A 26,165-nucleotide genomic window follows, 5' to 3' on the forward strand; every position below is an offset into this window, starting at 1 on the left:
GCTAAGCATACTATTTCATATTTTACTCAGGATGACTGGTTTGTAATGGGAGGTTTTTCGGGTTACCCAGCCTGCTGTATTACACAAGGTCTAGGGTATATATACACAGAGAGTATACCTTTTAAACCCGAAGAATCTTTTCCCACCATGAAGGAACAGTGTCACAGATATTAAACTATGGTGCAGGAATTATCAGTGGCTTCATATGTTGACTGGGAGTGGGCGAAACAGCTGAGAATATTAGGGGTTATTTTTACTATGCCACTTCAGGCTTTCATATAAGATTCATAGAAATGCATTTACTTAGTAAGCCATATACTTAATTAAGTATATAACTTCATCTACTGGCCAAAAACATATTGTTTTTTCCAGGATAAATTTCAGAAAAAAAATCCTTCATCTATTGTAGCAAAAAATGGAAGAAAACAACAAACTTTAAAAAACTGAAAGTTGCCATTTGTGAGCCTGGATTTGCTTGAGCAGCAGTAGGATCAAACTGCACTCAAGGGTTATAACTCCCCAAAGGGGTACAAGGACAGCTAGGCTTTCTGAAATTTCTGTCGTCATGACGAAGGTTGGGTAGTAATTTTCACAAGAAAACGAACACCAATGTGACTAAAGTCAGACTGTAAATTATCCCAATAAGATGCTCTAACATGTAAGCAGCACCCAGGACAGCATCCTTGGGAATTGCACGATTTCATTTTATGATGCAAAATACAGAATGCGTGTTCTGTCAGCTGGATCCTTAGAGGAGACCACTAGTGTGGAAACGGAGTCAAATTTTGTCTCTTTCTTGGATGCCTTGTTATGAAGATATGGAGAACGTTGGTTCGTGTTTGTATCTTCCTTCAAATCTCACTGTCTCTGAGACCGCCTGCCCCACGGGATGCTCTGGCTCCCTCCCTCTCCCATCCCTGATCCTCCCCACTCTTCCCCTATGGCATTTATCCCTTCTAATAGGCCATGTTTTATGAATTTTGTTGTCTTGTGTCTGTCTCCTCCCACTAGAGAGTTAAAATCGACCTAGGGCAGGAATCTCCGTGTGTTTTGTTTCCTAACATACTGGCAACAACTAAAGCTGTCCTGTCACATAGGAGGCACTCAAAAACTAGATGAGATATAAATGAATAAATTTTTATTCCCCACCTATAAATCCAAGTGCTAACTCATGGCCTCTCGTTTCCTTACAAAGACATGTGGGTGCAAATGGGACACGTGCATGCAATATATTGATTTATCTGAAAGAAAGTCGCTGCTCATAGAGCAACACCAATGGCCAGTTTTCAGAAGCATAAAGTGACCCAGCCTTTAAATCTGTTGTTAGGTATGTGGCAATTCCTTAGACAACATAGAAAATACGGAGTGTTCGGGACTTGGGTAAAGGTCATACCTCATTTTTTTCTTTGAGTTTTGTGATCATAACAATCACTGGACTGTCCTCTTGCCAAACCATCTGCCAGAAGTCGTTCACGGTGTTGATCATGGGGCCCTGCGTGGCGATGAACGCTTTCTCCTCGCCTCTGTAGCCCTAGTTTGAGTAAAGAGACAAAAATATTGGCTTTGAGGTTCACGTCTTGAGCTGAAAGGTGAAAGGTCTTTAGAACAAACAGCTCTGCTCCTCCCAAAGCGGCCCAGATCCCTCGGCTTCATTGATTCCAGCACCAGAGCTCATGCGGCTGTTCTCCTGGAATGTCAGCTTCTCATACGGTACTGAGGGTCCCAGTGCTCAGTCCTCCCAGAGCCCCCGTGTGGCGCCTGGAGCCGCCGACGCCCAGGAAGGGAAGATCACCACAGAGGACCCACTGCCAGTGTTGTACGACTAAGTAAATGAAAAACTTGCTAGTTATCAAGTTAAATCAAAATTAATCTGCTCTGAGGAAAAAAACTAAACCTGACAATTCTAAACAGTAAGTCGACATGCTTATCAGAAAGAAATGGACATGTAACTACTTACCCGAATATAATTAGCATTAATGTAGGTGCTCAAAGAATCAGTTACATTTTTTGGTCTTAAACACACTCTGCTGAGGGGATCTATAAAGAGAACAAGAAAGAATGTATTAAACAGCTGTACTCTTTCTCTCTCTCTTTTTTTTTTTTTCTGGTGAGGAAGATTGGCCCTGAGTGAAGATCTAGTGCCAATCTTCCTCTTTTTTTTTTTCTCCCCAAAGTCCCAGTACATAGTTGTGGATCCTAGCTGTCGGTCATTCTACTTCTTCTATGTGGGATGCCGCCACAGCATGGCTTGATGAGCTGTGTGTAGGTCTGCACCCAGGATCCAAACTGGCAAACCCCAGGCCACCTAAGCGGAGCACGCAAACTTAACTGCTCAGCCAGGGGGCGGCCCCTAGTTGTACTCTTTCTAAAGCTCCTTAGGGCACAGGCACCAGGACACACAGCCCTGTGAACTTACATCTCCACCATTTGGCAAGTATCGATGTTTGCCACGGGGCGTCTGTGTGTCTGTCTCGTGACCCATCGTGTTTACGGAGGGCACTGGGGCCACCTGACCCTTGTTCTTCACGCAGTCTCGCCCATAAGCCCCAGGGGATGGGTCTACACTTCTCGCTGTTGTTCGTGAGGTTTTGACTCTTGAGCCCATTTCTCATTTACGCTCCTTTTCTCGTTCTTTGGATTTGCAATTTCACCAGGTCTCTCTCCTCCGGACTCTCTCCTGTCCTGCCCGACAACAGACGCTCGGTCTGGACGAACCGTTCCTCCATTCAGAAGAAGCCGTCTGAAGTTACGACGTTCACTGACAGCGCGAATATCTGATATCAGATAGATGGTTACAGTGCTGGCAACATTGTCTAAATGCTAAAGTTACTTTCCATCAAGAGGTTGAAAGGCTCTTTGTGAGAAAATATGGAAGCTATTTTTGCCAACATTTACATAAGCGAATTGAGATCCCGTCATCCCTCTATGATCTCTCTAACTGGGTATTCTCTGAGCCTCTTGAGGGCGAGGCTGGGGATGTTTCATTCTCTCTCTGAGACCCGGTGTCTAGAGTGCTCCTACACACAGCAGACACTCTGCAAACGTCCACCGCGTTGATTTAAATCATCCTTCCGCTTTCCAGGGAGCTGGTTCTGAGGACTCCCCTCCGGCAGCTGCTCTCTGGCTCTTCTTCTCCAGACAGGTGAATCCCGAGAGCTTATCACCTACCCCTCGTCCACCACCCAGTCCTCCTCGTGTCCACGCCGATCCATCCTCGCCCCAGTCCTGCGCAGAGGTCGCCCTTGCTCCGGCCAGCACTGACTCTTTGATACTAGACCGGGTGAGCGCCTGGTGGCGTTTTCTTTCTCGTTCTCTCGATGGCATGAACGGCTCAAAGACCACCCAGCACGTCTCTCCTGTGGAGCCCTCTCCTCCCGGGGAGCCGAGCCACAGCACCCCGGTTCCCCTGCTCCCCTGCTCTTCTCTCAACGTCCTGCTTGTCTCATCTCACGTGGCTAACTCTAGGATTCAGCTTGGGCCTTGTCTACACTCACTTGAACCTGCCTTTCTGGATGATCAATTCATTCCCCTGACTGTAACCATCCCCTATAACCTCGAGGACCCCCGGACCCTCATCTTAGACCAGACCTCTCCCTCGGTTATACACCATGGTTTTCTGTTTGTTGTTTCCTTCTGGATAAACCTCAGTTTGTGAAGCTCCTCGTGCCCAGGGCTCCCTGAGAGCTTCTGGCATTCTTTGTCGGGTGTTTTCTGTTTCGTGGCTTTGCTGCCACAGCCAGAGCCCATGTGTCAAGACTAGTTGTCTTTCTGGACCTGACCTTCCACATCTATCACTCACATTCTGTCTGCTCGACCTCCTAACATGCTCTGGGCTCTGAGGCTCCCTCTTCCCACGGCCGCCTTCTCAGACCAGGCCTGAGCATCCCATCCGTCTCACTGTCTTCAAGCTGCTTCTTCTCCAATCCTTCCTTCTCAGGGCTGCTCAGGTTGTCTTTGTAAAACAAAATCTGGTCACATCACTTCCCTCCCTAAACGCCATGCATGGTCCTGACCGCCACAGCAGTTTTCCCAAACCGTTATCTGTAAATCATCTCTACTATAACATATAGAATTAGGTCACTGAACTTAGACAATAGACTGTCTTTAAAAAAGGAGTTCAGGGGCTGGCCTGGTGGTGTAGTGGTTAAGTTCATACGCTCTGCTTTCGTGGCCCAGGGTTCACTGATTCAGATCCGGGGTGTGGACCTACACACTGCTTATCAAGCCATGCTGTGGCAGGCGTCCCATATATAACGTAGATGAAGATGGGCACAGATGTTAGCTCAGAGCCACTCTTCCTCAGCAAAAAGAGGAGGATTGGCAGCAGACGTTAGCTCAGGGCTAACCTTCCTCAAAAGGAAAAAAAAAGAGTTCAGTCATCAAACAAATATGGTAAACACCGAATTAACCAAAGTTGAACCACATTTCTTCCACTGCAAGACTTCTTAGGGTCTTTCTTATGCTAAAGGACTTTGTGACTTTCAGAGAAGGTATTAGATATAAACGCATTGTCCACTGAGCTTATTTCAGTATGAACTGACAATGCAGACGGTGTAGAGCAGCACTGCCCAGTGAAACTTTCTGTGATAGTGGAAATGTTCTCCATCCGTGCCGTCCAGAATTGTAGCCACTAGCCATGTGTGCCTACTGAAATGTGGCTAGTACAGACTGGGGAACTTTTCTAGGCGTTTTTGACATATTATCATTTAATTCTCTCAACAGCCCTAGAGGGTAATATTATTAGCACTATTTTTAGGGATGAAGAAAGGATCGCATAGGAAGATTAAGCAGCCTGCCATAAATTGTAAATGTTTCTGCCAGGTGGGAAATCGTTTAACTCCAATATTTTCCTTTAGCCACACAACTTGTTGCCTTAGAGAGTGGCTCACTTATGTGCATATCTACTCTGTTACAGGTACTTAATATAATAAAACAGGAAACATAATTTAAATAGGAAACATCACCAGATTTTAACTTTTTAAATGTGAAATGATGGCCAGAGTAAATAGGATTCTTTAATTTTATCTACATTGTTTTATATTTGTATAAATAAATTGACTGCAATGGAAGAAATAAACGTAAAACTTATTATTATTCTTCATTTTTGTATAAATAATTTCATATTGATATACGATCAGTTTTTCCCATTGCTTTTGTGATTTAGGACGTAAACATGTTTTCATCACTAATATTTATTTATATTGCAAAATCACTTGATTAAATCGGACCTTAACACCTTGATCTACTACTTGGAGTGTCCTGAACAGGCTGACACTGTCCTTAGAGAAACTGCTATAATTTATTTGGTTCTCGGCCCTCCATATTTCTGCTGCAAAACGCTCTCCAAATTATGTAACCTCATTAACATGTACAAACTGGCAAGTTTTAAACTTGAGAGAGAGTTTATTGTGGGTTAAAACAATGAAACAATCCTGATATTTTAAATTGTAATCATTTACTGATTATTATTTCCTGTAGCGTTTCAAACTTATCCCATATTATAGCCTAAAATAAATCATAAAGAACAGCTTTGCATATTCGTTTGTCTTTTCTGACGATTTTCAGCCCACAGTGTGGTTTTTCCAAGCCACATTAACTAAATTACATTCCGTGCAACAGGGGCTGGGTGGGGCATTCAGGCTACAGACATTTTCAACAGAAAATCCATCATTTGCAACGTCAGCTATCAGCACAGGTGCCCGGGTTCAAGCGATCCACCCAGTTCTGGGAATGGAAAAGCTGACATAGGACTGCGGAGCGGTTGTCTGATAGCATCTGGGCAGGAAACAGAGAAGACTGAGCTTTTGAATAATCCTAATAATTCCCAAATCCTTCTGAGATCAGATGGTTAAATATAATAATTGCAGTGGATGTATGTGCCCTAATTATGTTCAGTTAATTTTAGATGAAGAATCTTGAGAAAGAGACAGAGAGACAGAGAGAAACACCAGTCCTAACACGGCGCCCTCACGCCCTCCAGCCAGGGGTAGTTGGATAACTCTCAATAGTGACCTTAGGTAAACAGACTTAAGGACTCAGACCAGTTGAAAATATGCTACAGCGGAGTGACTTTAACAATGTTTCCAACTCCACCAGAGAGGGAAGCCCAAAAACACCATTGACGGCAATCCTCCTCATTACCATAAGTGTGGAGAATTTGTTTGACTAGTGAATTAATGGACTGAAATATGAAGACTCTGCTCTTTCAATGTGGGTACTTTTTAAAAGGCTTTGTGGCTCCATCTTTCCAGAGTTGTTGCCTTGAAATATTTATGGATTTTGCCAAAACCCCAACTGTAACTGTTTGTTTAGTGATTGACACTGTTACTTCCTCTCTGAAGTGTTTTTGCCGCTCCAGCAGAATTAATTAATCCTCTCTATACTCCTGCACCGCTTGGCCGGGTCTCTATTCTGGCTCTTCCTACGTTGAGCATAATTACTCATCTAAGTGTCTCTACCTCCAGTCTGTGACCGCCTTCATCTTACAGACTGTTCCTTCCTTCTTTCTGGCTTCTGGCATCAGCTCGTTGCTTGACGTCAGTAAATTTCATTAGGCTAAATTCAGTTGTAAGACAGTGTACAGCCGTGTTTCTCAGAGTGTTGCCCTGGTGTTGTCTGTGTTAGAATCACTCGGTGTTGGCTGGAGGCACAGTTTCTCAGGCCCCAAAGCAGAGCCACTTAAACAGAGCCCTGGGGTGCGCCCAGCACCGTGGGATTCTAATCAGGACTCCAAGTCATTGTCACGCACAATGAAGTTTCCTGGTAGCAGCTTCATCGACATGATTCACATACCATTTAAAGTGAGCCATCGTTGGGGTTTGTTTCCTTTTTTTATTCACAGAGTTGTGCAACCATCAGCACAATCAATTTTATAACATTTTCTTTATCCAAAAAATAAAATCCATACCTCTAGCAGTCACTTCCCAAGCCTCCAACACTAGCCGACCACTAGCGCAGTTTCCGTCTCTATGGAGTTGCCCATCGGAACACTTCACATAAACGGAATTACACAGTACGAGGGTTTTTGGCTGGCTTCTTTCACTCAAGCTGATGTTTTCAAGGTTCACGCAGGCTGTAACATGCATCGGCACCTCACTCCTTTTATTGCTGAATAATATTCTGCTCTGTGGATATACCACATTGTGCCCATCCATTCATCAGTTGATGCATATTCTCGTTGTTTCCACTTTTAGGGTATTATGAATAGTGTTGTTACAAACTTTCATGTACAGCTTTTGTGGGAACACATGTTTTCATTTCTCTCGGGTACACACCTAGGAGCGGAATGTCCAGGTCCTGTAGTCACTCTCAGTTTCGCATTTTGAGGAACAGCTGGAGTGTTGCCCAGGTAGCCACACCACTTTACATCCACCGGCAACGTAAGAAGCTTCCAATTTCTCTACATTCTCGCCAACGCTTTCCGTTGGTTATCTTTTTTCTTCTAATCATGTGGATGTGAAGTAGTGTCTCATTGTGGTTGTGATTTCCCTGGTGGCTAATGACGTTGAGCATCTTCTCTTGTGCTCACTGGCCATTTGTATATCTTCTTTTTTCCACGAAGGTCACCTGCGTCAACGTGTCCACAGTCACGAGTTGCTCCTGTTAACTGCCACCAAGTCAAGCTCAGTGTGTATCTCCCATGGAGAAATGTCTATTCAAGTCCTTCGCCCATTTTTAAATTGGGTTATTTGTCTTTTTATAATTGAGTTGTAAGAGTTACTTATATATTCTACATATAAATCCCTTATTAAATGCATAATTTACAAATATTTTCTCCCATTTTGTGAATCATCTTCTTATTTTCTTAATAGTGTCCTTTGAAACACAAAACTTTTTGATCAAGTTCAATTTATCTATTTTTTTTCTCTTGTTGCTGTCCTTTTGGTGTCAATATCCAAGAAATCATTGACTAATTCGAGGTTGTGAAGATTTACATCTGTTTTATACTAAGAGCTCCATAGTTTTAGCTCTTACATTTAGATCTCTGATCCATTTTGAACTAATTTTTGTATATAGTGTGAGTCAGGGTCCAACCTCATTTTTTTGCATGTGGATATCCAATTGTTTTGAAAAGACTGTCCTTTCTTCATTGAATTGTTTGATACCCTCCACGAAAGTCAATCGACCGTAATGTGTGGCACAACAAAGTTTTAGAACACGTGTCTACTGGAATTGCGAGCTGACCGTTATAGTAAGAGTGATACAGATAAAGCCATTAACCTCTGACCCCTTTAGTGATTATCAGTCTTGATATGTGTTTGCAACACCATTTTGGTGTGCTTTCGGAAATTGTGAGGATGGGAAAGGGTGAGGTGGGGGTGAATTGGGGAGGCCTGTGCTTTACAACACAAACTGTTTAATTCAAGAAACTTACTTGGCAAAATGGTCTTATAGCGATTTTTAGTTCCATGGCGTGGAATGTCAATTTCTTTGGGATCCACAAAGTTCATTGGTATTTCCTGCAAAAATAAATGATATCAAATTAGTGTATCTAATGCCGCCACAAGGAAAATCTTCACAGGGGGCCCTATGATCGAGAGCTGGGTTGGACTTCAAAGTCACTTATAAAACAACAGAGCAGCACCTCTGACTGACCAACACCTTTCCTTTTATAAACACACCAGCTGCACCCTGACAAGCTGGACTAAGAAACAGCTCTGTGTGCTAGAAAGGATTACTTTATATGTAGTCATTAAAGAGACATATGAAACTTTGGTTAGACTTTAAGAATCATGTTCTGACACAATTGCTAGGAATACATAAACAGGCAGCTAAAAAATTGATTTTTTAACAATGTATTCAAACTCCTTCAAATCTTTATGTAGGTTCAGTACCAAGAATTTCACTATGATGAATTCTCTCTTAACATTAATTGTGACTCTTTTCGGATTATTAAAACCTTCCTCCTCAAATGGTAAATATAAAGGGCATTTTTGTTGATTCAGTGATGACGATATGATGTTTTTTGTATTAAGAAATGGTTTAGAATTGTCCTGTTCCATTTGTGGTTGTAAATACAATATTTCTAGTGAAGGGCATCCAGACACTGCTCTCTTCCACTTAACAGGAATATAAATATTCTCATGCAGTCAGAGCATATGTCACATGCCTCAAATGCTCCGACAGGGAACAACTGGGGCAGAAGCGGCTCTGTGGAAACGTGTTAGACTACAAGGTGAGCGTCTGCCGCCGACGGGGGCAAAGACGCAACAAGCCAGCCTTCAGAGGGCCCAAACAAATATTGAAGGATTTGATCATAACAGATACTATGTTCTCTCACTTAAACTCTGCAAAGGATTGCTCAGATAAGGGTAATGTGAAATAAAATGACTTTTATCCCTAGAGCACATGAAGTAATATCTTTGTTACTTAAACTTTCTCCAACAGAAAATATTACTCAACAGCCTAATGTTCATTGAAATGAAAGAAATTATCTACAAATTAATTTGAATTGTTCTAGTCTTCAGTCAATCTGAAAACGTGAGAAAAGCCTGACTGTATCATGAATTTGAAATTTGGTCTACAGGAGGAGTAGCTTACTTTTTTGAATATCCTTTCCCAAGTCTGCACTAGTTTAGATATTTATGATACTCCAGCTAAATGTTATAAGTTCTCGGTTCCAAGTTACCAAAATAAGCAAAGTTGCTGAATGTTCCATAGAAACCCATGTTCACGTTTGATAATTTCAGACAGGTCGGTCTGTCTTGGCAAAGCCACAGGTTGGCAGCGTCTCTGCTGCTCCCCGCTCCTTCCCGTTTTCTGACACTTGTCTTCTTCCCGCTCTCTCTCTCCCCGGTGGTCCTCGTCGGCCTCATCCCTCCTTTCAGGGAAGTAGCTACGTGAAGGGCTCATCTTATAAAGACCTACCTGCGATTCTGGAGAATACTGAGGAACTTTGGCTACCTGTGTGCTCACTGACTGGGTCCTTTATCCCTCCAGGTGTCGTTGTCTTCATATATAGAAGACGACATGCTACAAAGTCTAATTTAAGCAACTTCTTGCCTGTATTTTACTTTGGACACATAATAACAGTTGATGAGTTTGGCAGATCTAACCCGCTGCTGGATTTTTCACAGTTAGGTGCTCGCTAATAAACTGAAATGACCCTACTGTGGTCAATTATTATATTCAACAGACATGGCTTAAGATGTACAGCTGATTTAAGATACAGAGTGTTTACAAAATGGACATTCCCTTGGGCAGCAATTGGACCTAAGAAGGTCTCATCTATCTCCTTGCTCTCTGGGTGGAAATGGTGTTCTCAAACATTAAGCTTCACCAGCAACACTGATGGGGCACCATCATTTTTAGCCGAAACTCTCCGTCATTTTTAGCCCACACTTGCTCTTCCCTTGTGCTCCTTATTTCATTAAAGGGTGCTCTAAGCACCCTGTTGCTCAAATCAAAAAATCGGGGTATCATCCTAGACTCCTTTTTCTTGGCTGCCTCATCCAATAAGCCCATTTCTTGTAGATTCCTATAGATTCTCCCTGTGTTCGCGGCTGCTCTCTTAGTTTACGTCACCATCACAGTTCCACAGGATTATCTCCAGTCTCCCAAACACCTCTTTCTAACGCCGACTCAACGGCAGATGGTGATCTCCTTAAACACAAGACAAAGTCCAAATTCTTAAATATGTATTACAACTTGGGTTATTTTTACGTCTCTGAGGCTCACCTTTTGTCACTTCCCACCTTAATTTCAACGCTCTAGTCAAACTGAGCAATTTAATTCCCGAAACAGTGACAGCAAGGCCGGTCCCTCTTCCTTGAATGCCCCCCTCTCTGCCCAGCTCCTCCTTGACCCTTCTTTGCCTGGCCAGCTGCTACACACTCTGCCTCCTCCTAGCTCTCACATTCTAGTCTGAATGCCTGTCCATGGCGGATGAGATGCAGGGCAGACCTAAGACCCTGCCCTTAACCTTTTGAACTGTAACCAATTGTTCACCATGAGCTGCTGGAGCGGAGGGCAGCGCCATTTTAGTGCCTGCCTCTAGTGCCCAGTATATCAAAATACCTATGGAAGAGTGAATAATACACAGCAGGCTCACCATGAATTCACTTTGGAGTAAATGGGAACTTGCCACGATGTCTCTCAGCTGTGACCTGGTGAGAATTCGGCTGGCTGACTGCAGGTACTCCATAGCTACCTTCTCCCGTGGGGTCGGTACAGCCACAAAGGGTTCCACGCTCCCCAAGCTGCTCATGTCCAAAGTAAGAGACACATTGGAGCCTCGTCTACAGTAGAGAAAAACGTTGTTAGGTTTAAACACCATGAATTATTTTGACTGTACAAATGTGTCTTTGTACATACACATAGTTCAGTGAGAACTTTTACAGAAAGAAGGACCAATTCTCCTTTTCTCTTATGGTACCATAATTGACCATAGCAACTATCTACAGTTTTTTTACAGGAAACTGACAGTGTTGTCATTGGAAATAGCTCTGAACTGAGAAAATGCACTATTATTTATTAATGGGTATACTTGGTACAGAAATAATAGGATGGTTAATGATATTAAGTGAAAATTTTAGGAAAAGTCAACATCGCATTTGAATTGAGCAATCGGATGTAACACAAATCACCTTTATTTATGTTATGTCTGAGAGTCTAGAGAATAAGTCACAGAGCCACCTAGTATTTTTGACATCAATATACTGTACTCATGATTTTTTGGACCCAGGAAGCTCAAAGGAAAAAAACAATCTCTTTATTTTAGTTCAAATTATTCCCATTGAAATAGAATTCAAAAGCTTAAAATATATTTTTTATAACTTCTAGATGAGTCCCTAAGAAATAGCTTTTGTATCCACCATTTATGTATGTATGCATATATGTGTGTATTTGCATATGTATGTTTGTGTTTATTTAATTCTGTGATAAACTTATAAGGGATCATAAAGATCACAGACTCTTACACTAAATTACAATTTATCTTTCCTCTGTAAGTTCCCTCTTCTTCTTGGGAGGGGAGCGGGGCTCCTCTGACTTACAAAGACCCCTTGTGTCCTGGATGGAGGTGTGAGTGTCTCTTACAGTAACGTTAGCTGTGTGGAACCAAGGAGTAACTATAAAGTGGCATGTGCAAGTCTGAGGATCAAAGTCGGAGACTGTGTTTTCAAGAACTGTCACATCTGAGGGGCCTGAGGTATGTGTCAGGTGATCAAATACGGCACCAGGTGGTTGGTGTCCCGAGGAAATGGAGAGCAGGGAAATACAGGTCAAAACGAATGTAAGTAAGACAGCAAGATCAGAGACAGGCCCTGCATAGGACTTCATTTGGATGGTGTCTTACGTGCTTATTGTGGAGGACTCACCAGGAAGCATTCAAGTGGCTAGAGCTTAATTTTAAACAATGGAAAACTATTGGAACATACAACAAAAAAACCCATTGAACAAGAACTTCTCAGTTCTTTCCTCCTATGAATCTCCCTCTGGCTGCAGCTTTGGGCCATTCCATAGTTTGATATGTAATGCTATATCATTTTTGTTAATTTCTAAATGGTTTGTAGTTGTAGTTTTAATTCAAGCCCTAACTTGTTTGCCCATTTATTTTCCTTATTAATTTCTAGTTATAGCACATGGAAGTCAGAGAACAGCTGGTCTTCTAATCTTTGGAATTTCTTGACTCTTTCTTTGAGACAAATACTATTATGAATTTTTCTAAATATTTCATAGCTGCTTTTGCTGGGAACTAGTTTGGTTACTTACTATGTAGCTATTGAAACATATATACACACACAAATATATATCACCTTATTTATTATATTATTTTATATTATCAAAGATATTATTCTAATCTTTTGTTTCCTTACTTTTTTCCTACTGGATTTGTCAAAGCGTGAGATATGTGAGTCTTCCATAATAACTGTATGTTATTTTTCCTTATATTTGTAACAGTTTACTTTATATATTTTATTATTTATTTATTTTTGCTGAGGATTCATCTGAGCTGACGTCTGTTGCCAATGTTCCTCTTTTTGTATGTGAGCCACCACCACAGCAGGGCCACTGACAAAGTGTTGTAGGTCAGCACCCAGGCACCAAACCCGGGCCACCAAGGCAGAGCACTGAGTCTAACCACTAGGCCACAGGGCTGGCCCTCCTTTATACATTGTGGACATTGTATTATTTGAAGAAATTCGTAACTTTACCTTTTCTGTAAATTTTATCAATATTAAATACTTTCCCCTTAATTTTACGTCTGGATTCACATCTGACTTTTAAAAAATATTAATATTGACATACTATTTTTTTGGCATGTTCTCGAAAAAGCTTTTCTAGTCTGTATGATTATTTTTGACTCTTTGGATCACTGCTTTAGGGATTAGGGGATGGCATTCTGATACCCCGTAAACCATCACTGATCTGATGAAGGGATGTTTGTCCCCCGTCCCTTTTTCTGGTGGCTGTTGGTGGTGATCAGCAGGGCTGTGTGTTGAGTATGAGGTAAACAGTTGTGGGGGAGCAGAGAACGGTTCTACTTTCAGGACAAGAGTTTTAATCTATTTTTAGTGGGAAAGCAGTTTTTCGAGTTTCTCAATCTGGTTTTTTTGGCCTTTAAATGGGCAGAAATTCCTTCTTGGTTCTGATAATAGGTTGTCTATTGGTCTTAGTTTTTGGTGTATTTGGAAGAATTTGGCTTTTGCTGGTTTCATAGATATTTTAGTAAGGAGCCGGGAGAGGCTGCTTAGGGGACTGCTCATCAGTTCATTGCTCCATTCAGTCCATGTTCAGGCCCGAGAGACGGAAGTCTCCGCGCTCTGCCTGCTGAGTGACACCTAGGGCCACAGTGGCTCAGCAGCAGGCCAACCTCTTCCATCCAGAGTGCTCAGAGCGGATGCACGGGCCAAGAGGCCTCGAGGGTAAAAGTGTGACAGATAAACTTTCGGTGCAGGGCTGTTTCAGAGAGGGAGCCTGGCAGGAGGAAAAGTGGGAGCAGGAAATGATGCAGCAACTTTGAGAAATGGCCTGTAAGCAGTTTGAGCTGGAGTTCAGTTGTACAAAAACGCATTCTGGAATTGGGGGTGGGTTCTGTGGGAGAGATGAAAGAAGCAGGAGTCACAGGAACTATCAGACTACGGAGAGCCTGGCCACATCCAGAAATGGGAGAATTCAGAACATCAGAGGGAACCGGCTTCTGCTCTGGGTGCCCACAGCACACCCCACCCAGGCCCGAGAGCAAGGCCTCTGCAAGTCCCCACCAAGGCCCATTTAATCCAGGGAGCCAGTCGTCCTCCGAGGCTCCTCTGATGATCTGGGAACCACAGAAGCATTTTCACCGAAACTGACTTCGTAAGGAAGAAGGACTTTCGTCGGAAGGGAAGGAGGAAGGAAACTCACATTTATTAAACATCTGCCAAGCTCCGTTCTAAGCACTTTCACACCTGGCATCTCAGTCCCCACGGCAGCCACCTGAGGTTCCACTTCCCTCATCGAACGGTGAAGAAAGAACTAATTTAGAAACACAGTGGGGGAGCAAGGACTCAATCAAGTTACGATAGAAACCCAAGCTCCCTCCGCTTTGCCACCCAAAAGCAAGGGTGTGCTGGATGGGTTTTGTCAGACTCCTCAGTGCCCCACGTGGAGTCGGGGTCACTTGTTGGGGGAAGAGATTACTGAAGTGTCAAGTGGAGGGAGCACTGCATTCAGGGCGTGAACTCAACCTTCGGTCACTCTGGCCTGCCTCTCCCACGGCCTCAGGGTGGACCTTTAGTCAGGCTAATGAGCCTCGTTGCATCTCAGTTCCCTCTTCTTCTGTGAAATGGATAATAAAGTGCACCCACTTCAGAGGGTTGTCACAATGATTGATCAAATAGTGTCAGTAAACTGCTCACAAAAAGCATTGACTGGCTGTTATTAATTTGGGTCGTAATGAATAAAGTCGCACAAAGTTTCGCCTTCTGCTTTTCTAAGGGATCTATTTTAAGAGATCTTCACCAAAATTCAAAAACTGTCTACACTGAGATTAACGTTAACGTTTTAAAATCAATGGATCGTATCTACATATTTGTCGCTAAAGAAAAATACATCCTTCTTGATAACCTATTTATCTGGAAATTTCCCTTTATTACAGCAAAGCCATTTCCCCTGAACCCTAAACAATTCCAGGACACTTCCCCTCCACACCTCAGGCAATGTCTCAAAGTTCCATCGTGGAGTTAAATTTTCACAAGCCATTGACTTTTCCACAAAACAGCCCTTACAGTGGCAGGTATCCCCTATTCTGGCTGTGAAATACTACCTTAGGGTGGCATTAACTTGGAAAAATCTCCGCTTTTGTTAATTCTTCTTTTTAAGAAGTGAACAATGTTTAGGTTACTTGGAATACAGTGGAATTAGGAAATAGAATCAGTAGAATCAGTGTAAGAATTTGTGCCCTTCTTAGTTGTGTCTCGTGCCTGGAGAGAAGAGATTAAATACACATCCATATATATTTTGCAGTGTTAATTTTCTCATTATAAAAGTTCATTGTAGAAAATTTGTAAAATTTAGAAGTTTTAAAAAAGGTATTAAAATCACTCAGAGTCACATGAACTTCACTAGAATTTAAATTGACTTCTAATTTTGCTATTTTGCAGGGGTAATGGCAGGGGTAACAGCAGGTGTAATGGCAGGGGTAACGGCAGGGGTAACGGCAGGTGTAATGGCAGGTGTAATGGCAGGTGTAACGGCAGGGGTAACGGCAGGTGTAATGGCAGGTGTAACGGCAGGTGTAACGGCAGGTGTAACGGCAGGTGTAATGGCAGGTGTAACGGCAGGGGTAATGGCAGGTGCAATGGCAGGTGTAACGGCAGGTGTAATGGCAGGTGTAATGGCAGGGGTAACGGCAGGGGTAACGGCAGGGGTAATGGCAGGGGTAATGGCAGGGGTAACGGCAGTGACTCACGGTCTAACCTTTATGCTTTGGTTAGAGACAATGTGAACAGCTTTCACATGACTATTGCTCATTTGTTTGTCCTTCTCTTTGAGAGTTGTCTATTGATGCTCTTTCCTAATATTTACATTATGGCATTAGCGTATTTATTTTGATTACTATGAAATATAAGATAATTACTTCTCAGACATATCTGCTGCATAGATACAGTTTACAGTTGCCTTAAAATACTAAGGATTTTTAAAAAGTCATATTTACATTCAGTCAAACATATCAATCTTTTCTTTTGTGGTTTCTTGCATTGCTTTAATACACAGAGATTCATCTAGAAGTTTAGATTTTTTTTAAGAGTTAATCTTTTAATCTATTTGAATTTATTTTGGGGTATGGTAAAGGTGAGACTCATCTAGGTTTTTTCCCCCCCAAATAGGTTATCAATTGTTTCTAACACAATTTACTGAATAAGGTAGTGAAGGGATGTGTTTTATAAACATGGGAATATTAGGTTTTTAACTAGTATCTCTGACTAATGATCTAGAGGAGAAAACACCACTGTACCGAACTAAGAGATGTGCATTTATTCCATGGTATCCACAAGCCAAACGATAGGAAGTGAGGATAGAATCAGAAAGATGTTTCAAAAACAAAACAAACATAAGAAGTTAAGACAAAATTCAAATTAAGATACAGGAAAAAAATCTAAAAGATTTAGAGAAAAAAAAATCAACACAAATAATAGAAGGAGACCTGAACCTTTAATAAAAGCAGAATGTGGGAAACTAAGAGCACAAATCCTTTAACAACTCTGCCTTGTTGTGTAACTCTGGACAAACCACTCGGGTTTTTTATGCCTCGTGATTGCTGGTGGACAAAAGGGAGCATAATAAAAACCTTTATCAAGCTCCCACTGCAGCACGGATTATTATTTATGCCAGAAAACAAATAAGAGGGAGGAAATTCAAAAGATACCAGTGCAAACAATTGAAGGAAAAAGCAAATTCTTAAGGAAAGGTAAAAGGAATGCAATGAACAGCATGCTAATTACAATTAAGTAAGACGGAAAACACGGATAAAAATCATGGGCCAGGGCCACATATCCACTTCAGCAAGAGAATTTCCCCGACTCTCTGCTAAACTCGTTCAGTTCTGCATCACTGCTCCAAGTGACCAACTAGTGGGAAGAAAATACAGCTAAAAATATAAGAACACTACAACTGAAGGTTGGAATGGCTCAAACTAGGCATTTATTTTCCTGGTAGTTGGGGCTACATGCTGGATTTCAGAAGCTGGGTTTGGGCTGGAGGGCGACAGCGCCCAGCATTGTGTCCATGGGCTCCATCTAATTCTCAGATACGGCTGCCCCTTCCCAGGACCCCAGCCGCTGAGATGAGGGGGCCTCAGGCCCAGCGCCTCAGTTAGCAGCCAACAAAGGATGGGAATGGGAGTCAGAACAAAATGAGGCAAACGACCTCTGTGCCTGTAGTCCCGGAAGATGTGCTCCTGAAACTATTGGATTACGAAATTAAGTTTCAATGGGAAACGGTCGGTGGCGGCTGCTTATCTTGAAGTACTTGAAACGAGAACGGAAAAATATGCGTCTAAAGATTATACGAAGAATTTAATACAGAAGGAAAGCAAACAGATCTTTGAGAGCTTTTCCAATCTTAATTTTTTTGTTCTGTAAAACATATTCATAATTCATTCAGAGCTGTCTTTATCAGTTCACACATCTAATGCTACGTGGGAGAAGTCAGTCTGACGCTGACGTCCTCTCCAGAGCTGAAACGCCGTGGGTCTGAGACCTTCGGGCAACCTTTCCTCCTTGTGGGTTGTAATCTCCTAATGATCACAAATCTGACAATCTTGGTTTGATGGTAAAGGTGAGCTTAAGCCCCATCCCAACTTGAATTTTCTTAATTACTTTTGCTCGTTCTATTTGTCCACATATTTAGGTTTCTAGGAGACGTCTAATTAAAAAGAAAGAAAAAGACAAAAAGTGGTTCTTACTCATTTGAATAGCAAAGGAAAAACCAGTGGTGAAGTGGAGAGAATAAATTCCTTTCCTCTGTGTGGACTGAGGGTCCTCACGGTTCTTTGAAACTCCAGACTCTATGGCTTTAGGTTCCAAAGGCAATTGTATTTAATGAGTGGTTTGCTGTTTCTCTCCATCCCTTTACCTTCAAATAAATTATATATGGTGCTAACTCCCTCCCTGGATTGCTTGACAGGTGAGAGGGGAAATTTTTTTAAAAAGAAGATAAGGAATGCTAACTTAAATTGTGACTTAAATTCAAAGCTCTTGGAAAGTGAAATTGTGACATAAATGCAGTGTTACTAATTTCTAGAAGCAGAAATAAATAAATAGGTATTGTGACCATCCATAATAAAATTTCCCAAAGGAAACCCTGTGGAGAAGAAATGTACTAAGTATAAAAGATAGCAGGCCTGGGCCCAGGGAAATGATCAATGAATTTCACCCCGAAGTGAAAAGAAAATCTTACAACGTAGAGAACATTTTTGGTGAGAGAAGAATGAGTTCCCTACCTGCCAGCACTTCCTTCCCCGGGTGGAACGCTGCTCGCCTTTGGAGGGAGCTCACAAACGCTTCTGAATTCATACAGCGATAGCTGACCTTTCGTATTTGCACAGGACAAAGCAAAATTCACTACACCTTTATTCTATTATTTTAAAGAATAAAAATCAAAACAATATAGGAAAATAAATTGAACTCGTTACATTGCTCTTTGAGCGTCGGCCTTGGGATCTGAGTTTCAATGAACGCTCTACCCTTCCCTTAAACTCTTGTGCCTCAGACTCCCTGAGCTGCAAATGGGGACAACAATCAAACTCAGCATTGACTGACATTATCAAAGCTAAAGAAGCAGAAATGTGTGAACTTTTCCAGCCTAGTACAATATGTGAACGGTTATAATAGTTAATAACGATCATGGGTCATGCTTACCCATGTGCGCACGGCTGTGTGGGAGCTTAAGGCACACACGCTGATAAACATGTGAAGGAGGCAAGGCTGGGACAGGAGGTTAGTGATGAAGAGTCAGCAGCAGTGTTACACATGCAAACTCATCTAAGTTGGGATCATTTTTCATACCTCAAGCCCTTAAAATTCTTACCTCATGTCTTTAAAATTAGTAACTTTTTTCAGATTAAAAAATAATGCATATTCACTGTAGAAAAACTAAAAATATAGATAATGAAAAGGAAGAAAAATATCCTACAATATCAACACTTAGAGTAACTGACAATGACATTTTACCAGTATGTCCTTCAAGTCTCTATATGTATAAATGCGTGTAACAAAATGCAGATTTTTAGTCTACATATTCTCTCATGGCTTGCTTTTTTATTTAACTAAATATACCACAAATGTCTTTTAATGTCTTCAAATTTATTTAAACACTAATTTTAAACACTTTACATTATCCCTTTAGATGGCTGTGTCAGTTCATGTAACCAACACCTTATTTTTGGACGTTGAGCTTTTTTCAATTTTTCACCATTATAGACAAGATTGCAAATGAATATCCTTATATCTAAATGTTTATGCATTTCCATGATTACTTTTAGGTCAAGAAGTTTTAAAAGCTAACTCAAAATCCCTGAGTTTGGAGAAGTCACTGGACACGTGGAGCGTGGACGTGCTGAAGACCGGCTCTTGGACTCCCAGACGTTGATTTGGCTCAGACCCCTTCCTCTCTTGCTCAGACCTTTCTACCAGCTCCCTAGCAAGTTTCCCTAACTCTAAAATCTCAGAGTCCTACGTGTTTTCTTCCAGATTTCACCGGAATGATGCTCAACCACTGAAAATATGACAATAAAACCCACACAAAACGCCTCCTCTCCTGTCACGTCCTTATCCAGGTCTGTGCTCCAGGCAGGCCTACCACCTGCAGCCCTGTTTTCTACGCCTGAAATGAGCTTGCCCCAGCTCTTCCAGACCCAGTCCTCAACGCTAGGGTCTCTTTCCTTTGAAACCTCTTAGCAATTTTTCCAACATTCTCCAATACACTGTGTTCACTATGCGGGACCGACGCTAAAGTATGAACTCCTTGAAGGCAAGGCGTCGACGTTAGTCCTCCCTCTGTATCCATCCTGAACACGCGGGAAAGAGCACTCTGGCCTGCAAGTGTGAATGGCCACAACCGATGGTGAGGGTCACACGACGTGTAGCCACTGTGTTCTGGTGGCTTTTCCCTCGGAAAAGAGGGGAAGTGCGGATGGTGTTACACAGGAGTGGGAAAATTTGGACTGGGGAAGCCAAGCTGACTCAGGTACAGCAAATGTTACAGTCGATATTTACTTTGAGTCTTATTCAAATATCAATGAAGTCTGAGCATTAATATCCTAAGGAGATGTGCTGATTTTGTTCATAAAAAAGAAAAAAAGGTAACGCTTTGTCTTGTAACCAAGTATGACTAATTGCTACTCTCTTTTTTGCATTTGGTATTGTTTTGACTGTCACTCGTGGCAAGGAGGCTGCTTCCCTTTTAACAAAAGAACAAAGTGTTGGTAGCCCTAATTTTAGTTTCCAAGTTCAGTTTTTCCAAGTTCATATAATTAGTTAAGAAAAAGATGATGCTGAAGAAACATTAATAAGTCTCAATGAATGAACCATTCTTTCTGAAATGAGACATCTTTCTTTGAACTTTAGCTAATATATATTCACACGTACACACACACTATTTTCTAAGAAACACAGTACAATTAATAACTCTGTCTCTTTGAGCAATCAGTTACCAAAGAATTCTTTTAGTGCTGAACATTACAACTAAGTTAAATGTATTCATTTACTTTCAAGACCAGAAATGACACACATGATTACAATGAGCCATAGAGCTCAACTAAAATGTGAATATTCAAAAAATATAGAACTTCTCAGCTTCTTCAGTTTTTTTTTTACAACATCTGTTCATGCAGGCCAAGTTTTTAAAACTGAATTCTGCAGCCCTTTAGGAAATCTAACTGCTTTTTAGTTTAAGATTATATTTTCAGGTTTAGATAGGAACGAAGGCACAATTTTATAATCAATAGTATGGCATGAAATATAGCTATAACACAACATAACTGATATGGGCACATCTGTACTGCCCACAGTAGGGCAGTAAGCAGATATTTTCACCTCCGGCTGCAGCTCGAGTGAACGCTAATCATACACCTCAGGAACTAATCACTGAAAAGAGAAACTTTGAATATTGGAGGACTCTTATGCAGCAGGAGTAGCCTGTACAATTTTTCCTCCTTAAAAAGTCAGACAGTTGGTAAACTTCTTCCTCTTGCCTCTGCACAGGTTATCAGGCATGTGTGCATATTTATGTAGCGTAAATGGCCACTGTGGAAGTCCTTGCACACGTGGAACTGTGTTGTTATGATTGGGAACAAGAACTTTAGAAATATAGTTGACCAAGCCTTTGTTCTCTAAATTTGCAACTTTATGCAGCTGTGGACATATTGAAGATATTCTGCAGTTAGAATCTTAACCATGCTACAAGAAAGTAGCCAGTCTGAGTTGGAAGTTTGTGTAGCCAGTTGAAAGCTAGATTTAGACACAAATAAATGAAAGGTTCAGAACCAAATGACCTAATCTCTGACAAGGATCAGAGTTGTTTTCTCCAACTAAAGATTTTAGTTATATCATAATAAGAATGGGATTATTTAGAATAATAGCCAGATGGAATTGAAGCTAATTCCAAAAGATGTCTAGAAATAGGGGCTATTCCTCTATGGATTTATCATCCAACACATGTTCAGATCTGACATGGTTCACGAAGTTGTCACTGTTCAAAATGTTCTTTTGGAATTCTTCTTCTGCCTATAGTCTATTTATGACTCACAGAAGAAATTCAAGTTCATCATTTCATAGTCCAGATCATTTTTCAATTTTTCACCCAAACTAATTATACTCAGAGCGATCAACTACTTCAACATACATCACTCCAAGAAATTTTCGACTGTTTCCAAAATTCAAATCCACCCTCAAAGGACAAATATCTTCCACCTCTAGGGATATTTTTTTAAAAATGAGCAGGAGATGACTTCTAGAATGGCAGAGTAAGGACATCGAAAAACCCAATCCTATACAAGCAGTGAGAATACTAGCAAAAATGGTCAAATCAACTTTTTCAGAATTCTGAAAATTAACAAAGGCTTGTAACAGTCTGAGAGATTTTTTTTTTCAAGAAAAACAACTGAATCTCAGTAAAATGGCTAACTTTGTGGTGTTTTAACTTATTCTATTCCTGTATCCACTCCCCCAAAATGTTACTACAGACAAAGAGCACATTTTATAACGACAAAAGGGTCCATCCATCAGGAAGACGTCAGAATTATAATCATCTATGCACCTAACAACAGAGCATCGGAGCTGAAAGAGAGAGAGGCATTCCACAGTAAGACCAGGAGACCATGATAACCCGCTGTCAATAAAGAACAGCAAACTGGAGGGAAGATCTGTAAGAAAATAGAAGTATTAAACACACTATAAGCCAACCAGACCCAACAAGCCCTCCACAGTCCTCTCCACCAACAGCAGCAGAACACAATTCTTCTCGAGTGCACACGGAATGTTCTCCAGGATAGGCCATGATAAATAGTCTAAGAAATTTAGTCTAAATAAATTTAAAAGAATTGAAATTGTACAAAGTATATTCTCTGATCAAATGGCATGAAATTAGAAATTAATAACAGAAAGAAATTTGGGAAATTCACAAATATGTGGAAATTAACTACACACTCCCAAGTAACCAATGGGTCAAAGAAGAAATCTCAAGGAAAGTTAGAAAATACTTTGAGATGAAGGAAAATGAAAACATAACATTAAAAAACCTATAGCATGCCGTGAAAGCAGTGTTTAGAGGGGTAATTCATAGCTGTAAGTTCTTACATTAAAAAAGAAGAGAGATCTCAAATCAGTAACTGACCCTTAGAAAACAGAAAAAGAGCAAACTAAACCCAGAACAAGCAGAAGGAAGGAAGTAGTGAAGATTAGAGTAGAAACAAATCAAACAGAGAAGAGAAAATCAATGGAACCAAAGGTTGGTTCTTTGGAAGATCAACAAAATTGACAACCCTTTAGCTAGACTGACCAAGACAAAAAGACAAGACTTAATTAAAACCTTCATTAGAAGAAGGAATATCACTGCTCACTCGAAAGAAAGAAAAGGGTTCTAAGGGAATACTGTGAGCAGCTGGACACCAACAAATTAGATGACGGAGGTGAAGGACATACGGCACTGACACTGACGCAATACAAAGTAGATAACTAAAGAACCACCTAATAGACCTATAATAAAGAAAGAGAATGAATTAATAACGAAAAAGACTCCACACAAAGAAAAGCCCAGGACCAGGTGACTTTACTGGCAGATTCTACCAAATTTTTAAGACACAAACACTTCCAAAAAACAGAAGAGTTGGAAACACTCCCCCGCTCGTTATATGAGGCCAGTATTACCCCCAAACCAAAACCAAAGACAGCCTAAGCAAGCTACAGATCAACATCAATACAAATCTCTACCAGCATGAATGGAGGTGCAAAAATCTTCAGTGAAACGTTAACAAACCAAATTCAGCAACATACAAAAAGGATTATATACCATGACCAAGTGGGGTTTATCACAGGAATGCAAGGTTAATTAGATATGCAAAAATCACACAATGCAATATGCCAATAAAAGAATAAAGAACAAAAACCACATAATTATTTCAACAGATTCAGAAAAAAGCATTTGACAAAATCCAACGTTCTTTCACTATAAAAGCACTGAACAAACTGGAAAGAAGGAACTTTCTTAACCTGCTAAAGGGCATGTTTATAAAAACCCACAGCTCACCTCATACTTCATGTGACAGACTCAAAGCTTTCCATCTAAGATCAGGCACAAGATAAAGACGTCTGCCCTTACCACTTCTAGGCGGTATTGCAGTGGAGGTTCTCCCGGGGCAATTAGACAAGACAATAAAAGAAAGAAATCCAGATTGGAAAGGAAGAAATAAAACTACCTTTATTTGCAGATGACATAATCTTGTATGTAGAAAACTCCAAGGAATCCACAAAAAAATATATTAAAAGTAATACTCAAGTTCCGCAAGGTTGAATGATACAAAATCAATGTAAGAAATCAATTATATTTCTATATGTTAGCAATGGATAATGAAAATGAAGCTAAGAAAACAACTCCATTTACAACATCATCAAAAAGAACAAAATACTTAGGAATACCTTTTGCAAAAAGGGCAAGAGTTGTATCCTGAGAACCACAAAGCATCAATGAAAGAAATTAAAAGCGGCCCAAACAGATGGAGGAACACACCACGCTCATGGATTGGAAGAGGTAATATGTTAAGATGGCAACACTCCCCAAACTGACCTGCAGAGTCAGTGCAGCTTCTGCCAAAGTCCCAGCTGGCTTTTTTGCAGAAATTGACAAATTGATCCTAAAATTCATAGGGAAATGCACAGAACCAAGAATAACCAAAATCATCTTGAAAAAGAACCAGGTTGGAGGACTCACACTTCCTGATTTCAAAACTCACCATGAAGCTACACTAACCAAAACACGTGGCATTAGCTCAAGGCTAGACATACAGATCAATGGAAGAGAACCGAGAATTCGGAAATGGAAAAGAAAAGATGCTCAACATCATCAGGCGTCTGAAATCAAAACCACAGGGAGACACCACCTCACACTCGCTAGGATTTTTAATCATTGGAAAGGAACACATAAAATTAAATTTTCACAAAGCAAGTTTTCACATTCATGGTAAGAATTAGTATTTTAAAAGTAATTAAATTTAATATCTATCTGAAAGCTGCTAGAAGACTCTTTCTCATTCCTTTGAGGGAAGAAGCAGATTTCTTAAGTCACTAACCAGAGCACATCGAGGCCTGTTTTTACCTAAAATGAACTCAGTCAAGCTCATGAAAACCAACTCTCTCCAGAGTTTCCCCCAAATGTTTATCCAAGAACAGTAATTTATTTATACATTCCTGCTTTTGTTCAGTGTTCATTTAAAAGTGCACCACCCAGGAGTGCAGCTGGGGCCTTCGGCCTGTGAGAACGCTGCAGGAATAAACCAGGATGACGGCACCCGCGAGAGTCACGGGCCTTTCACCTTGCAACATCAGAGAAGGGAGCTGCTTCCTTCTGGCCACAGAAGAGTCAATGACTTTGCTGGGTTGCTCTGTGGCCAGTGATTATATCTAAAGTACCATCTCTTCTCAGGTGGAAGGAAGGCCTCCACTACCTGGAAGAGCTGTGTTAGCGATAAATGAAGAGAGGGCACTTGATCTGATCCCCGTGTTCATCTTCTCGCCAATGCAAATAAACAATCATGTTATCAGTGACGCCCAGGACAAGGACACATGGTTAAATATAAGTTATTGACCATAGTTGCCAATAGTTAAAATAAGCTTTTCCCCTCAAGTAACTGGGATTTGTGGTTTGATGTCATTCATAATCATCCATTTTTATTTCTGGGTCTTCTCTTATCCACTGTCAGATGGAATAATTGCAGGATAACCCTGAAAATTGAATAGCCATTCACCCAAGTACACATAACATGCATAGCAGACAAAGTAAAGAATTCTTACTCTGGATACTGGGTTTTATTATGTATATTATGCCCAAGGAGCAGATGGACTGGTAAAAATAAATATTTGTGGAATGCAAAATGCCATACACATTTTTAAGAGTGAACTGAAATTTGTCGTGTAAAGGACACTCTTATACTTGCTGTAGGAAATATGTCTCTTTGCTTTTCCATAAATAAAGATGTCCTAAATTAGCGTGTTTCAACCAAATCAAATAAAATGAAAAAATGCCAGAAGCAATGTCCAATCAATTTTCTAGAAATAGCCAACATTTTGATATAAAATTAAAGTTACGTATACTTCCCTCCTTTTTTATTGAGATACAATTTACATACCATAAAATTCACCCTTTTTAAGTGTGCAATTCAATGTTTTTAGTATAGTCACAGAGGTGTATATGCATCACAACAATCAAATTTATAACATTTTCCTCACCCCACAGAGAAACTCCATACCCACTGGTAGTTACTCCCACCCTCCCTCCCCCTGAGTCCCTGGAAACCAACGGTCTACTTTCTGTGCCGATGATTTGCCTGTTCTGGACATTTCGCATAAATGGAACCATACTTCACGTGGCCTTTTGAGACTACCTTCTTTTACTCACCATACTGTTTTCAAGGTTCATGCATGTTGTAGTGTCTGTTACTACGTCCTTCCCTTTTATGGCTCAGTATATTCTAC

At 40.9% G+C, this 26,165-nt stretch overlaps 1 protein-coding gene across 3 annotated transcripts in view; it reads right to left on the bottom strand.

The window, feature by feature from the left end:
• Positions 1–26,165, bottom strand: part of PTPRR (protein tyrosine phosphatase receptor type R) — a 213,097-nt gene that overhangs the window by 30,162 nt on the left and 156,770 nt on the right. For all 3 annotated transcript variants that reach the window (XM_023644010.2, XM_070271931.1, XM_014728657.3), the window contains 4 exons: positions 11,051–11,237; positions 8,375–8,459; positions 1,958–2,037; positions 1,394–1,531 (listed from right to left, as the gene is read on the bottom strand). In XM_023644010.2, coding sequence (XP_023499778.1) covers positions 1,394–1,531; positions 1,958–2,037; positions 8,375–8,459; positions 11,051–11,237 — 490 coding nt within the window. The remainder of the gene's footprint in view (positions 1–1,393; positions 1,532–1,957; positions 2,038–8,374; positions 8,460–11,050; positions 11,238–26,165) is intronic.

The sequence above is a fragment of the Equus caballus genome, chromosome 6, assembly GCF_041296265.1.
Source record: "Equus caballus isolate H_3958 breed thoroughbred chromosome 6, TB-T2T, whole genome shotgun sequence".
NCBI classification, from domain to species: Eukaryota; Metazoa; Chordata; class Mammalia; order Perissodactyla; family Equidae; genus Equus; species Equus caballus.